Here is a 16,941-nt window from a genome sequence, read left to right as displayed (position 1 = left end):
ACTGCATACTTTAAGAACTAAGACCTAATAAGTGTATTTTACGTTTATATTTTTATCTTTTAAACCCTACAACTTTTTCTAAATCTGTTTTTTAAACAAATATAAACAAATTCAAAACAACGTATGTAAAAATCTACAGCTCTCTATGTAAGCGCTTTATATGAAAACTAGCTAATGGCCAAACGTTCGCGTAGCGGAAACTTGAATTTCTCCGAAGTTTATGCATGCACTGATTTCATTCATACATAATCAATTATACACAAATACACACAAATTTTCGGACACATCTCTTTTCTTCTAAAGTCTATGGATTAAAAAAAGTTCCGCCAGGACAACGTTCGCCAACGTTCGCCCAGCGGAATCTCTTTTTGGTGAATTTCTCCATAATGGCTGCATACACAAATTTTTATCTACCATACACAATTATAGGACGTCTTACACTAATTATCTGCATACTTAAAATCTTTAAATTCAACAACATTCCGCTGCGCGAACGCACACGAAGAATAGTGTTCAATCAAGGGCCCGATTCTCCTAAGTTAATAATGTCAAAATCGAATAGAAAACGAATCGCAATATGATCGCAATAGCAGTTTTAACCATATCGGGCATTCTGCTACTAATAAAAGACCAATCGTATTCGATTGACATTTGATTGGTGTGCGATTGGTCTGCTATTTTGGTGATTTTGGTCTATACGGTAGTTTGCTGTACAATCATTTTTCAATCGTAAATCATTTGCAGACAAAACGATTCATTATTGAATGACAGAAAATGATAAAAACGTTTATTTCAAAGAAAAAATAGCGGAATGCCACATACGCTTCAATCGTAATCGAGTCGGGATTGGATCTCAGTCGAATCGAGTCGAACGTCAATCGAATGGCGCTTAAGTAAAATTAGGAGAATCGGGCCCCAGTAGATAAAATGTGAGTTTCGTGTAGGGAGACCTGCTATACGGGCCCCAGAACGAGTAGGACCGCACTTTAATAAGGGTCAATCCCCACTGAAACAGCAGCGGCCGTAAATGCAAGTGATTGAGCGCGAGCGCGGCGGGCCGGCACTAAGCCGCCGGGTCAGCGGCTTTGGTGTGTAGACCCCTTTACATTGTCCGTGCTCTTACGGCCGCTGCTCCTTCAGTGGGAATTGACCCTAACGTGCTATAGAATTCAGGATAGAAAAAAAAGAAATACAACGAGTAATTTAGATAATAACTATATTTTTCAAAATTATGAAGCACATTTATCACAATATACATGTATAAGAAAATGATAATTTTATATAAACATCTAAACAGAGTAGGAACTAAGAGGCAACTATCGCAAAATATAGAGAATAGGAGAGGAAAATGATAGGACACCTTATACGTCACGACGATTTTATCAAAAACATCGTGGAAGGGAAGGTCGAAGGAAAGAGAGGAAGGGGTCGTCCAAGATAGCTACATCAAGCAAATTAAAGAAAAGGTGAAGGTCGTGACGTATAAGGAAGTTCAGGAGTTGGCGCTAGATAGGTGTAAATGGAAGGAGCTGCACCGACAAGAGCTGGGCTCTTAAATTAATGATATAAACATCACTACTAATATTATAAATGCGAAAGTAACTGACTGTCCGTCTATTACGGTTTCACGTCTAAACCACTGAACTGATTTTAATAAAATTTGGTACAAAGAGTTGACCTTAAGAAAGAACATAGGATAGTTTTTATCCCGGACTTTTGAAGAATTCTCTTGGAAACGCGATATAACCGAACTCTAGGCGGGCGAAGCCGCGCGTGGAAACTAGTTCATAATAAATACATTTAAAAAAATGCTGTATAAAAATTACGAATATTTTCATAATTTCGAAAAATGTGTAGTTCTTATAACTATGATTGTGTTGGTATTTAATTTAAAAAGAGGTAGACAATATCGAGACAATGTATAAAATATTCATAAATATTGCTAAATATTATAGGAAAAATCTTTAAAGATTTTAATAAAAGTACTTGAGCATGCTCTCAGTCGACCGCGAAGGGGACGAATAGTTTTTAATTGGGAACAAATATAATGACCACCATAAAATGCTTTGATACCCTTAGTTTTGCAACCAGAAAAATCTACTGAACACCAGAAAAATAAAGTCTAAAAATGTAATAGTACTATTACATTTTTAGACTTTATTTTTCTATTTTATCACCAGCTATTTTAGTCACGACTTCACTTTAAATTGTATTCGACCACCAAATTTAGTAAATGATCACCAACTCTTGACGACCAAATTAATGTATTATTTTTGCCTAAATAAGTCACTGTGATTGCCATAAAATGTAGGCTTATTATCAAATAAAGTATTATGATGCCATATTAAGTTATGTGTCCGGCTTGCAATGCATGCGTGAGTGTCAGTATGACGAGTGACAGGGGAAAATGGAAGAAAATGACATATTGCGCCGACCCCAAGTAAAATTGGGAACAGGGCAGGAGAAAGAAGAAGAAGAATGTGTTTCTCAATACACTCCCTCGAAAACACACTCTTATCGCACTATTTAGAGGCATGCAATAGACAATTTTCCACCCTAGAGCAGGAAAAGGGTACCCATAATGTTATTACATTTATTGTATCAGGCCGAACTTACGATAAACTGTAGGTCCCGGCTGCCATTTAAACATCTTTGGTAGTCGTTACGGGTAGTCAGAAGCCAGAAAGTCTGACATCCAGTCTTACTAAGGGGTATCGGGTTGCCCAGGTAACTGGGTTGAGGAGGTCAGATAGGCAGTCGCTCCTTGTAAAACCCTGGTACTCAGCTGCATCCGGTTAGACTGGAAGCCGACCCCAACATAGTTGGGAAAAGGCTAGGCAGATGATGATGTATCAGGCCGAACTTATTTTTTTGGAGTCAGTTTACTTAAACAGGATAGCAAGATGTAAAAACTTTTTTGATGATCATTTACTACTTTTGGTGATCATTTACTACTTTTGGGATAACAATGATTTATTTGGACTCATTTTGCTTAAATAGGATAGCAGAATGTAAAAACTTTGGTTATCATTTTACTTTAAAATGGTGGTTTAATTTTGGTGATCATTTACTATTTTTGGCTTGCGCATGATTTATTTTGGAGTAATTTCACTTAAATGGGATAGCAAAGTGTTAAAACTTTGGTTATCATTTTACATTAAAATGCGAGTTTCATTTTGGTGATCATTTACTATTTTTGTCTGCTATTTGTTACTATTTCTGGTGATCAGTTAAACATAAGCCTTTTTAATTTGAATGTAAACATTTGTAAATGTGGTTATTTCGTAAACTAGTTAATTATGTGTGCAAAACTTACAATTGTAAATGCTGCCTTATACTCTACATAATAATATACATACATTGACTTACAAAAGGCAACTTTTTAGGCACTAGAATTCAAAAGCTAAGCTACTTTTGTCCACATTAGTCTTTTCCCAACTATGTTGGGGTTGGTTTCCAGTCTAACCGAAGGCAGCTGAGTCCCATTGTGCCACATTGAGTGATTTATTTTTTGTGTACCAACTTACTTAAATAATGAGAAAATTGTGAAACCACTATCTAAACATATGTGGAGTAAATATAAAATAATATTTTAATAGTGCATATTAAGTGCATATTTTGGCTCTTGTACCATAACAATGTGTTGATTTGCATCTGTGCAATATTCAAGGACGTAATTATGCTAATGATTCTCAACCCAAATCAACAAAAAAATAAATTGGTGCGTAATTTTTTTTTCTGAAATCCTTCAATGTCACCCAGCCGTATTTACACTTGGCGAGTGTGTTTCTGGCCTTAAAACAACAGTTTAAATATATGTTAAAACAAACACGAAGCATACGCAACGATCATTCATAAAATTGGGTTACTTCTGAAATACTACGACATTACAATGAGAAAAAAAAACAGCGCATATAAGCTAATTGCCGTATACTGTAATTCCAATCGATTATTTACGTATTTTATGTCTACCTCCTGAAATATTTCACAAATGTAAATCAACACCTTGTATAACAATTAAAGTTTTTAATAGTGCATATTTCAAAACTTAAATACAACGCTAAGCGAAAGAGATAATAACAATTATATATATTTTTGAACACAACTAGTAAATGCAAATTTTACTTAAGCTAACTTTTCATAGAAGAAAGTACATAATTGATATTCCAAAAACTCTTTTCTTGTAAGACAGATCATGTTAGGATGGCTATTCGGTAATTTTTAGCGTATTTTTGGTATATTTTTACAATTTCTTATAAACTCTAAAATAATAGCTAATGTTTCCTTCTTCCTGCCTTTCTCCGGGTACTTGTTCTTCATCAACGAGGTGAAACTGCTGCTTATCTATGTTCGGGAAGAAGGTATCACAGTCGAAGGACTTCTGTATTTCTGTCAGGTAAATTTTACCGCAGTTGGGATGTGTCATGGCTGCCTGTAATGTGAAATTGAAAAAGTTAAGCATTTGTAGTTAAAAAAAATATGTAGTAAATTCCTATTCTTACTAATGTAAGACTCTTCAGTTTGGAGTGGTGGAAAGTGTCTCTAGTATACTCGTTGGAGAAAAACCAGTTTACTAATTCAGTTTACAATTTGTATTTATTCTCAAGTTTCACAAATTCGTATTATTATCTAACTCAAACACAAAATTACCACCGTTCGTATAAACTAACTCTAATAAAAAAAAGATTCTAATAAAAAAAAAAACTATATTGAACAGAACTATGAACCAACTATTAAATTTGTTAAATCATTATACATAAAAAAAACTCATTTAATTTACAACTAAAAAAGAATAATAACTTGAAAACAATATTAATACAATTATTACGTTTTAACCGTATTTAACTAGGTGTCTCGAACTCCATTTTCGAGAAATAATCTAAATAACCTATTTGTCTAGGACTTAAACCTTAAAACCATTAACTTGCCTCGACTCCACTTTCAAGGACTTAAATAACCATAAGCTTGCCTCGACTCCACTTTCAAGGACTTAAATAACCATAAGCTTGCCTCGACTCCACTTTCAAGGACTTAAATAACCATAAGCTTGCCTTGACTCCACTTTCAAGGACTTAAATAACCATAAGCTTGCCTTGACTCCACTTTCAAGGACTTAAGGTTACACTAGTCGATATTTTTCCCATACAAAGTTCGGAGTGCTTTTACTCTACATTGTGACATAATACATTCAAAATTAAACTTGATATCGTTTTATATTGTTATTAAGTTTGTCTGTACGGATTTAAAAAAAAAAAAAAAAATCCCAGTAAAAAGTTATGAGCCAACAAAGTTCCGTTTTTCTAGACAATTTTAACGCAACTTTGAGTGTTAAAAAGTCCCATAAAACATGTAAAATCTCCAAAACGAAGTCCGCTCCGACATAGCTCAATTACTAAAGAGTTCTATAAAATTTATTTCAAATTGATTTATACAGTAGTTTTTTCAGAAAACGCTTTTTTCTGAAGCACTCTTCGTCTTTTTTTACGTACTCGTTTTGCGATGAATTGTCGTGCATTTCACTCAATAGCATTCCCCCCGGCAGAAGCGCGGGGCGGAGCGGAGAAAGACGCTTATACACACATGCTTATTTCCACAATTTTTACGTTTTGCACGATATTTTGTCGTGCAACTGTGCAAATTTTAGTGCAACTATTTGTTATTGGGCTCAGTCTGCTGCTGCGGCCCACGTCTTTCGTATCGTATGTGTGTAGACTATTCTCCTAGCGCTTATCGTACGTAACATTACACTGACCCCCGGCTAAAACTCTGGATTTCGATACTACCTTCTTTATCTGTTTGACTTGCTTGGCACTGAACTTTGGACTTAGTATTTTCGTTTGTGATTGGAATTGTTGGTTTGAGTGGAATAGTGGATACTATTTCAGTGAAGTGGTTTTCATTGAGTGCAAAACACGTGTGGAAAACAATAAGAAACAAGAAACAATGGGTAAGTAGTACAAGTTATCATACCTAAGCTTCCTTATTAGATAGGTTTACCTCTTACCTACTTATCATATATACCTAAATTAGGTACTATTATTATTTTTCCATAAATCAAAGTAGGTAAGTACGAGTAAAGCTAATAGGTACGTTTCTGGTTTACCGTTGAACCACACGACTTGGGACTTTGCCTCCGGTGGTGTCGATAGGTAGGTAGGATAGAAGTACACCAGTTGCTCTATAAATGATGGCACTATCGTAAATTATTTATTAGGTAGGTACCTAGCTATTATTCGCGGCACGTAAGTTGAATCAAAATGTAACCATAGAAACGATCGCCATTTTAGATCAACTTGCCGCGTACGCTATGTACCTATTCGTAATTAACGTGAACGAAGCCGCGGGCCCGGGGCTGCGGGTTGTTCGAAAGAGATACCGCGGCCCTGGTACATAAAAGGCCTATGACGGAACACGACGATTTTAGTCAGTAAGAGTCTGACACTCCCTCACCGCTGCTAACCCACAGCGGGAGGGGTCATTTGATGATTTTACGTCGCTAAAAAAAGCCGCGGGTAAGTACCTACATAAAAGCTTGTAAATGAACTATTTTGATTATCGGTAGGTAAGATGGTAGGTATTATCACAAAATGTTTTGAGGTTTACGATATTTTTTATCGTGAAATCCATAACACAGCTCAGATACCAGTCACGGATACGATATTGTGCCTCAAGTTGAGGCCCTCAACTCTGGACTCACTTACGGCTTGCGCGTCCAACAGTTCCCGCTCGAACGGTCAATAGTGTGTGTAAACTGTGAGTAGGTATAAAAAGTGTAGTCTACATATTTTGTGGCTGTAGGTCTGTACTGTTCAAACTTTGAGTGCGAGAGCGCCGATTGCGCCAAAACATCGTGTGATGTCCGTGTCTCTGTGAGCGTTGCTCGAGCACGCTGTAGGTACCTAGGTATATTTATATTGTGGTCATCGCGCGTGGGCTCCGTGAGTAGGTACGCGACTAGGGTTGCCAACCATACTTTTTTATTATATACTTTATATTGTTATTATATATTTTTATTATATACTTTATTACGTACTTTATTTTTGGTAAACATACTTTCTAGGTACTTTTGTGACAAATATTTTATAATTAATATAATATATTTAATATTTTTTTTGACGTTCGAAAAGTGCTGTTTTGCAGCCAAGTTTGAATAAATGAGTTTTGATTTTGAATAAAATACATTTATACAAATACTGTATTTTCAAATCTTTACTTCCACCTAAAATGAAACAATAATAATTGAACAATTACAATTTGAAAAAACACGAATACGTTCTTTTTCAAATTGAATCAAGTTTGTTGCTGGCATATGCAATTTTTATTAAAAAAAAATATGATACCGTGTAATTATAACTTGGTATAATTATAATGTTATTTTTGTGGAACAGATTCAAAAACTTGGCGAATGGGGCAAAAAGGGCGTCTAAAACTAAGCGCCCGCAGGAAGAAGCTCAAAAGATCAGCGAGAGGATATTTCATGAATAAAGAAAATATTCCTCCAGTGCATGATACGTTCCAACAGTAAGTACGATTTATTTACACCGTTGCCATTTCCTCACACTCACGTAGATGAGGTAAGAGAGACTATGATAGAGCGTTTGAATGTCTTAGCAGTCTCAAAGTAGGATACAATAATGCCAAAACACAAGCGTGTCTATTCATCGCTAAAAGGAGCCCGTTCACCTTCACTCCTGCTTTTCGGAAGTATCATCACCTTTAGATGCTGAATATCTTCAAAACCACGAGGGTAGCAATTGGTAGCAACTAATGGTAGCTGGTAGCAATTAGGTAGCAACTCTCTATATGTATTTCGAGAGGATCTGAGAGTTGTGACAGGGATCCTGACGCAGACGTTCATTTCGACTAAAGTAGCTGCTAGAAAATTGTGCGTTCTTGCAAAGGCCCAGTGGTAATTCACACCGGGACATAATGTTTATACAAAGCACAACCCCGATCATGAGTGGCGGGATTGCAGTCAATAACTAGTTTATACTAAATAAATGTATGTGTTAAAAAAAATGAAGAGGTTTTATAACTATGGTAGTGTAAGGTGACTGACTAGTGGACTTAGTACTAGTGTGCTTACGGAGACGCGATGCGTTACACGGCGTTTTGGGGGTTCGTTCAGCAGCGGGCCGCGTTATCGCACATAAGGTAATGTACGACAACCTGGGTGACAACGCGCCGCGCAACGCGTCACATCTTCGTAAATAAGCACTTATAGTGGGTCTCGCTTATATAAATCCCCATTTTTTGTTTCAGATCACTTCAAGAAGCAATTTCGCCGCCTTTGTCGCATTTGCCGCAAACACCGCGGTCGGCGTTTTTGAGAATGTAAACAAACAGAAGAAAGCAACCTTATTTCTAAAGGAATAAAGTATTATTTTTATATGTTTCTGTTCCGTTCTTTGGTAAAAGCCGCTTTGCCTATTTTATTGTTTTATCTTTCATATTCGTTACAAAAATTGTGATCGAGTTACACGTCTCTACTGCTCTCTTCGTTCTTCGTATGTATAATGTCAACTAAAAAAAATGAGAAACGCTATTCGACACGAAAATAACTGTGTTACTGCTTAAAAAAATCAAAATGTTCAATAAAATCAATAAAATTGATTTCTAAATACATGTAATACATATTATAGATAAATAACACCCAGACAACATTTGTCCTGGGTGGGAATCGAACCCACGACCTACGGCATAGCAGTCAAGATCACTAAGTACTAGACCAACAGGCCAGTCAAACTGATTTTACATTGTGTTATCATAAAAAATGTTATTAGGTACCTACGCCTTGGGAATTACTGAAATCCATGCGAGCATCACTAGTCGGTACCTCATAAAATAAGCAACTTCTATGAAATCTATACTAATATTATAAAGAGGAAAACTTTGTTTGTTTGGTTGTAATGGATAAACTCAAAAACTACTGGAACGATTTTAAATATTCTTTCACCATTAGAAAGCTATATTATCTGCGAGTAACATAGGCTATATTTTATCCCGGTGCGGGCAGTAGCTCCCACGGGACGCGGGTGAAACTGCGGGAAAACGGCTAGTATAAAATGATAACAGTATCTATTATTTTAGTACGAGTTAGTAAGCGCTTGCTGACTTTTCGGTAGCGAGCAGTACACAGCAGCATGTATGTATGTGTGTCTAATGTCGTTTTGATTCGTAACGGTGTTTGTATGCGTGTTTGTTTGCACGAAACGCATTGTGCAAATAGACTAGCGTCTAACTGCTCATCACTGGGGCTATCTCTGTCGCACACGATGTCAGATGAGACAGCGCGCTTTTTGGCCACGCCCCTGAGTGAGTTCGAGCCCGCGACTAGTTTAACCTTAAATAACCATAAGCTTGCCTTGACTCCACTTTCAAGGACTTAAATAACCATAAGCTTGCCTTGACTCCACTTTCAAGGACTTAAATAACCATAAGCTTGCCTTGACTCCACTTTCAAGGACTTAAATAACCATAAGCTTGCCTTGACTCCACTTTCAAGGACTTAAATAACCATAAGCTTGCCTTGACTCCACTTTCAAGGACTTAAATAACCATAAGCTTGCCTTGACTCCACTTTCAAGGACTTAAATAACCATAAGCTTGCCTTGACTCCACTTTCAAGGACTTAAATAACCATAAGCTTGCCTTGACTCCACTTTCAAGGACTTATTAAATAACCAAATATTTGCCTCGAACTCCATTTTCAAGGACTTCAACCATCTTGACAGGTCGAGGCTCGACTCCATTTCGCCCTCGACCTGGAACAAGATAAATAAAATACAGTAACGGTAAACCGGATTAACTAATTATAGTTAAAACTAGTAGGTATGTTAATCATAAAAGTGCATTTAAATAAAAATAGAATAACATGTTGTAATAAAATTAAAATACATTTTAACATTTTGTAGAAAGATGAAATAACGTAAAAATATGAATCCCTACTTAATATTATAAGTGCGAAAGTAACTCTGTCTATCTGTTACGTTTTCACGTCTAAACCACTGAACTGATTCTAATAAAATTTGGTGCAGAGATAGAGTTGACCTTGAGAAAGAACATAGAATACTTTCATCCCGGACTTTTAAAGAGTTCTCCTGGAACCGCGACATAACCGAACTCTACGCGGGTGAGCCGCGGGCGGAAGCTTGTTTCATATAAAAACTCAAAAGTCATTCTGATATTACGCTATTTCATCATCGTTTGCATCATCCACAGAGTCCGTTCCATCATCAACCTCTAAAACCCCTAAACGAATCCATGGTCTATAGCTACGGTAGTTGTTGTTGGTACAACGTTGTTGGGTTTATTCGTAGTTCCTGATTCTGAACAACTTTCAAGACATTGACCTACCCTATTGCATTTATTACACCGGACTAAGGGCTTTGTGCATTTCTGATAGGGATGTCCAATTTCTTTACAATTGTAGCATCTTATATACTGATTTAAAGGCCCATTAGAGTTGAATTTATTGTTCGGTTTATCGTTATTTGTCGAGTTCAAGTTGCTGTTATTATTTGAAATTTGTTGAGTTAAACTTTCTTTGTTGTTGCTACACAAGAATTTTAAAAGTTGATCAGGCTCAACACAACGCAATGCTAAGGCACCAGACCTCAAAGTTCTATCGTTAATGCCGTGTATGATGCAATCGACGGCTTTCTTACCCGTTATTTCACATTGGTTTAAAAGCGCCAGTTTTTCGTAATAATAGATTTCAATTGACTCATTAAACTTACACCTACGGTTCAACATATCCTCCAGGGACTGACCAAAATTCTGTTCGCATGGAAATGCATTAATTAATTTAGTCTGCCACTCATTCCAGCTGTAGAGAATCGAATCTAGACTCTCGTACCAGGTTTTAGCCAGTCCTTGCAGTTTCTGCATAGCAAAATGTACAATAGTCTTGTCATCCCAACCATACACAGAAGCACATTCGTTGACCTTCTTCAACCAAACATCCATGCGCTGGCTTTTGTTAGTGGGATTAAATTCGGGCAAGATATTTTTATAATCCAAGTTTCTGTAGCTCGAATGTGTATTCTGAGAAGGCTGAGGCTGCAAACCTCCTTTAATAGACTGAATTATTTGTAAAATATCCTTGGAGGAAAAAGAAGGACTACATGACCTTTGCAACCGACGCCCGTTGCTAGCAGACTCGCGCTGTCTCTCGTCAACCCCGCCGTCCTCTTGTCGCCTTCGACGCGCGCCATGCTGCCGGCTTTCTCTCTCACGCTCTTCCTGCAGGTCTTGCTCTAACAAACGAAGACGTTCTCGTTCTCGCTCCACCGCCACTTCACGCTCCTTCAAGCGTAGGCTGTGGCTCCGGCTATGGCTCCGGCTATGGCTGTGGCTCCGGCTGCGACTGCGACTGCGGCTGCGGCAGCGCCTTCCACTAAACCGCGTGTGGCCCCGAGACGTGGACTCCAGACGATGATGACTTGCCTCACGTTCAGATCGTTGATCCATGGCCAGAACCTCAGGGAAAAGATTAACATATTGGTTTAGTTTAAATAAACTTAAAATATTACTTATCTCGGAAACAGTTAATCTTAGAACAAAATTAACAAAAAAATTCCCCCTTTTATACACCCTACCATGACGAGACCCAGATTACAATAGTCATCTATTTTGTTTATTAGAGATGTTTAGGTCTTGGAAGTCAACTATAGTAACACAGTCGGTAGGCGACCAATGGCTAGGTGAACAAAAGAAAATACCAATTTCGATCCTTAGTGCTAACACATGTCCTAGTACTAGTATAATGCCAACTAATTCTTCTTCCGTACATGTAGTAGTCACCTGGGTTCGAAGTCAAACCCTCTAAATCACGGATATGGTCATAAAACGTAATAATGCTTACCAGTTAATAGGTAGTAATCACCGTGTTAACAAACATGCGTACGGTTTCGTCAAAATAGAATACCTCATTTGACCATTTTGTTAAAATCTCTACATATCATTTTGTTTTATTTGCCGGCAAATAAACTATCTTTTAAACTTAAGGCGAGGAAGTGGTCAACAATAATTCCATAACCGGCACGCGCATCTAAGGCGCCAAAAGGGGTCGGAGCGTCTGAGCGGGGCGAGGATAACAATACGCGCGCTAGCTTATAACTAAAAGTCGTAAGCGACAAAATGGTTTTGTAATTTTAATATTTAGAAATGATAATTTAATAAAAATTCCTACTACCATTTTAAAGAGTATGTATATACTCAACTACTAAAAAAGTTAAGAGGCTTAAATCGGTCCCGTTTGCCCATAATATGTGAATCTCTTTTTAAAAAGAGGTATGTTTGATATATTTTTCTCTGTTATAAAAGTTACCTAATCATGTTTCTACAACTAACAAAATAAGGCTTATATCATGAACTTTCAGGTAACCAAGTTGTATTTTGATCCGTTTTGTATTTACTGAGAAAAATTGACATCCTTGGCGCCAAAAATTCCAATTCGTCCTCTTAAACCAAATGATAAAATAGTATGCACTTACGTGATATTTGTGGCCTTGGTGATCCCGCTTCTGAATTGTAAGACTCTTCAGTTTGGAGTGGTGGAAAGTGTCTCTAGTATACTCGTTGGAGAAAAACCAGTTTACTAATTCAGTTTACAATTTGTATTTATTCTCAAGTTTCACAAATTCGTATTATTATCTAACTCAAACACAAAATTACCACCGTTCGTATAAACTAACTCCAAAAGCCAAAACCCCGACCCGCTAAGTCCCGTCTTTTATTCCCCTTCTTTTGTTTTTCTTTTTTTTAAAGAAACCCGCGTTCCGTCTGACGTCAGTTGTCAGTTACCAGTTCTCAAAACCTTTTACAATCGAAAGAGTTTTATTTATTTATTTATTTCTAGCCTATAATGTCCCACTGCTGGGCAAAACACTATTAAATTGTAAAACCTTACACTAATAATATTATAAAACCTGGCCAAAATCATCACATTTGTTGTATGCGAGCCCCCCAAAATATGAAATTCTAGTTTACAGTATTGTTGTTATAGGGACAAAATACATCATCTGTGAAAATTTCAGCTCTCTAACTATCACGGTTCATGAAATACAGCCTGGTGGCAGACGGACGAAAGGACGGGCAAAGGAGCGATAACAATAGGGCCAAGTTTTACCCTTTCTGTTCGGAATCCTAAAAATGCGATAGTGTACATATGTGTTTCTGTTTGTTTGTTACTCTTTGATGATAAAAAATCTGAGTTTGAAAAGGAACTTGGCAGTAATCAGAATAAATATATCATTCATTTAATTTCAGAAATAAGGAAGTGAGTGAAACTCGTCTCACACGGAAAAGGATTGAGCATAAATCACCATTGTTTTTTGCTACTGATTCAAAAGCTAATAACTGATTGATCGGTCAACAACCAAAATTCCTCAGACAAGTATAGTTATCGGCACGGATATTGAGCTCTCGGCGGAAGAGTGGGGATCGCTTTGCGCACTGTACACTTAAGGCAATAAACCAATAAATCGCTTCTGCGCAGGTGAAGGTCAGGGCTCGATATCCTTGCCGATGATTATACGCACATATGAAACATTTAGCCCCTCCGAGTTTCTAAGCAGCAACCCCCTCAATTTTTCTATATGTCACTAAGCTTAGCACTTTGGATAAAAATATCTTACCCTATAAATAGAAGAGCCTCCAATAACCCAGCTCGACTCGATGTCCTCTCGACTCTCAATGTATTTGACCGCCTCATCCAGCCCTGGAACTACCACCACGCCTTCCGGAACCTGGAATAGATCATTTATAAAAATGCGCATTGTTTATAAGTGGATAGAATGAAATGACAATTATTTGTTTGATGACTAGATTAAATAATTTTGTTTTATATAAGTTGAATTTTCCCTTTATTTTTTACTGAGTGTTTTCCCACGGTTTCACCCGCGTCTGGAGAAACAACTGCTCGCGCCGGGATTTGGGAAGAGTGTAGCTTTCCAACATAATATATGAGGATGTCTTTTCTTCTTTCACGAAAAAACTACTGGATGGATTTTGTTTGATGAAACTAGGCTCGAAATGATATAACATAACGGCTTATATTTATCCGGGTGCGGGAAGAAATTCCGAAACCCAGTGAAATCGGTATAAGAAGTTAGCCCTCACTTAATATGTATTACGAAAGTGAAACTATATCTGCCTATCACGCTTTCACGCTCAAACTACTGAACCTAATTAAATGACATTTGGTACATAGTCTAAAGCCTAATAAAGGAGATAGGCTACTTTCTCTCTGGGTGCGGAAAGTTGTTCCCTCAAGATGTGGGTGGAACAGATAGTAAGTACTATTTCAATACATACATTTCATCATTAAAAACTTAATCTAGTTACTAGTTATTTAAAAGTCAAAGGGCATAATGATAACTTGATAATATTATGCAAGACCCGATTTTAGAATACGTAATGTAACATTAGATTTGTTATTTTAATTAAAGCAAAGATAAGTTGTTTGATAATTTCACTCTTTTATAATTTATGTAACTCAAATCTATACTAATACTAGCTTTGTCCAATGTTCAGCGGTTTTACATGCTTCCCGTGGCAACTACTTCGAGCATGTGGATAAAAGTAGCCTCTAGCCTTACTTGATAAATGGGCTATCTAACACTGAAACTACTATACCACTTAACAAGATATTGGGTTGCCCAGGTAACTGGGTTGAGGAGGTCAGATAGGCAGTTGCCCCTTGTAAAACACTGGTACTTAGCTGTATCCAGTTAGGCTGGAAGCCGACCCCAAAACAGTTGGGTGCTAGGCAGATCATTCCGTGAGATAGCCTATTTTTCAAGGGTTAATTTAATAATAATATACTATACATTTTCCTTCACACTCTCCACATTATGTGTCAGCACAATATTGACTCTGTCGGACAGCGGACGGTATTTATCCGGTATGCAGTCCCAAGTTCTGCGTCCCATGATCACCGCATTCACCTTGGTGGGATCCGCCACCTTTGTTGTCATGGTAGTGAAGTATGCCATCTCTTTTCTGGAATCATCATCATAAATAAATAAATAATTAATATAATAGGCACAAGGAATTGGTGGGTCCTGGCTGTTATATGAATGTCTTTGGCATAAATTATGGGTAGTCCGGAGAAAGAGTCTGACAATCAATCTTACTGAGGGGTTGGATTGTGCTGTTCATGTGTGTCGTGGCATTTTGTGTTACTTATAAATGAGATAAATAAATAAAAAAGCAGCTTTAAGTTACCTACTATGTAAGTTAAGAAATATATAAAAAATACTAGCTTTTGCCCGCAACTTCGTTCGCGTGGAATAGTGACTACCAGCAGATTTTTTATTTGACCAATAGATGGCGCTATATGTCCGGAATAATTTTATTTTTATTTTTTTTTGTAATAAAAACTATCCTATGTCCTTTCTCAAGTTTCAAACTATGTCTGTACCAAATTTCACACAAATCGGTTCAGTAGTTTAGGCGTGAAGAAAAGACAGACAGACAGAGTTACTTTCGCATTTATAATATTAGTTTGGATGGTAAAAGTAAATATAATATTCAACTGTAATTGCTTAATTATTTAGGAAATATGTAATTGTGTATAAATACTCATTTTACCAATTTTTTCCAGACTCCAAATGTCTATAAAGTTCTATGACCCAAGTTAACCTAAGCGTAAGATTAAATTGCGATATGCTCATACACACAGTTTTCGTATTTTTTCCGTCATACAAATAGAAAAATATTATAACAAAACTTACTTCAAACGCCATGGTAAAGCCCCATTGACTCCAATTCCCATATTATCACAAGCAGCAGCGATTAAATGCAATTTTACTTTTGACATGGTGTATGGTGTGGTGTTAACTAGCAGAAAATATATATCTTCACAACAGTAAAAAACAGGTTTTTTCTATAGACAAGACTGTTCGAAAACCTCGAGAGAACGCTAAGTTAATTTATAATTATTTTAAACACCATCAATGTATTGAAACTTGGTTAATTACTAAACAAACAACTAATTAATTTTAATTTCTTCTACAGATTTGCACGCAGCAGAAATTGGCGCGAATTCAAATTAGAAACTGTCAAACTGTCAAAACAAAATTGACAACGTCAGATGGTTTTGGAATAGCATGACTTAGAGCATGAAGTAGTTTCATGTCAAGAGAAAGAGAAGTGAATAGAAACTCGTCTAAAATGCCTATATTTTTAGAATCGAGCGCTGGAACGTTAAAAGTGTTGCAATGACAAAATTTTAAAAGCTTCCAAAAGGTATGAAATTGCTAAGTTATGAATAATAAATAAAATCAAAATAAGGTAAATTAAATCGCGCATCTTCTGCATGTGGGATATTTTCATGTCCCCTCGGAATCCATGAGGGATACATTTTTTTTTCGTCAATGTTGAATTTCGCTAAACTATAATTTTCATATAATATTTATTGCCCAGCTAGCTAGTTAAACACGTATTCGTAATCAATAAATGATGACGCTATAAAACGTGTTTCTAGAGTAATAAAATTTACTTAAATACGCCCAGAATTCTACCACAATAGAAAATAAATTATTACCTGTTCCACTGTAGCTTTATAATGCTCCTGCTCCACCTGCGTTAGCGTAAACGTTAATGTCAATGGCCAACTAGAGTCTGGCCAACGAAAGCTGTCCAAGAAAAAAGGCGGCAATTTTAAAAAATCAAGAGCTGACAACCCCGGCTATACGCTGCTTAAACGGAGTTGATACTTGTTATTTATAGCGATATTTATATCAGTGTTTCATATCAGAACATTACGACTGTAATAACATTATTTAAAAACCGGCCAAGTGCGAGTCGGACTCGCGCTCGTAGAGTTCCGTACCATCCAAACTATTATTCTATAAACATACATATATTTATATATAGATATCGAGCAAAAATGAGTATGGGAGCCCCCCGAAATATTTATTTTATTCTAGTTTT

At 36.7% G+C, this 16,941-nt stretch overlaps 1 protein-coding gene and 2 long non-coding RNA genes across 4 annotated transcripts; 1 reads left to right on the top strand and 2 right to left on the bottom strand.

The window, feature by feature from the left end:
- Positions 1-3,169: 3,169 nt before the first annotated feature.
- LOC124643341 (dihydrofolate reductase) lies at positions 3,170-16,063 on the bottom strand. The gene is made up of 4 exons (XM_047182289.1): positions 15,741-16,063; positions 14,835-15,006; positions 13,641-13,751; positions 3,170-4,432 (listed from the first exon to the last, which is right to left on the bottom strand). Exons 1-4 carry the CDS (start codon positions 15,824-15,826, stop codon positions 4,244-4,246), a joined length of 558 nt encoding a protein of 185 aa, XP_047038245.1. The 5' UTR covers positions 15,827-16,063; the 3' UTR covers positions 3,170-4,243.
- LOC124643343 lies at positions 4,578-11,125 on the bottom strand. The gene is made up of 2 exons (XR_006985915.1): positions 9,344-11,125; positions 4,578-5,112 (listed from the first exon to the last, which is right to left on the bottom strand). It is a non-coding gene; the product is annotated as an uncharacterized LOC124643343 (long non-coding RNA).
- Positions 5,788-8,391, top strand: LOC124643342. 2 transcript variants are annotated; one of them, XR_006985913.1, is made up of 3 exons: positions 5,788-5,947; positions 7,389-7,521; positions 8,263-8,391. It is a non-coding gene; the product is annotated as an uncharacterized LOC124643342 (long non-coding RNA). The 2 variants fall into 2 exon arrangements; XR_006985914.1 differs by lacking the exon at positions 5,788-5,947 and adding an exon at positions 6,210-6,242.
- Positions 16,064-16,941: the final 878 nt, after the last annotated feature.

Source organism: Helicoverpa zea, chromosome 27 (genome assembly GCF_022581195.2).
Source record: "Helicoverpa zea isolate HzStark_Cry1AcR chromosome 27, ilHelZeax1.1, whole genome shotgun sequence".
In the NCBI taxonomy this organism is placed as follows: domain Eukaryota; kingdom Metazoa; phylum Arthropoda; class Insecta; order Lepidoptera; family Noctuidae; genus Helicoverpa; species Helicoverpa zea.
This window is presented reverse-complemented; position numbering and strand designations above follow the sequence as displayed.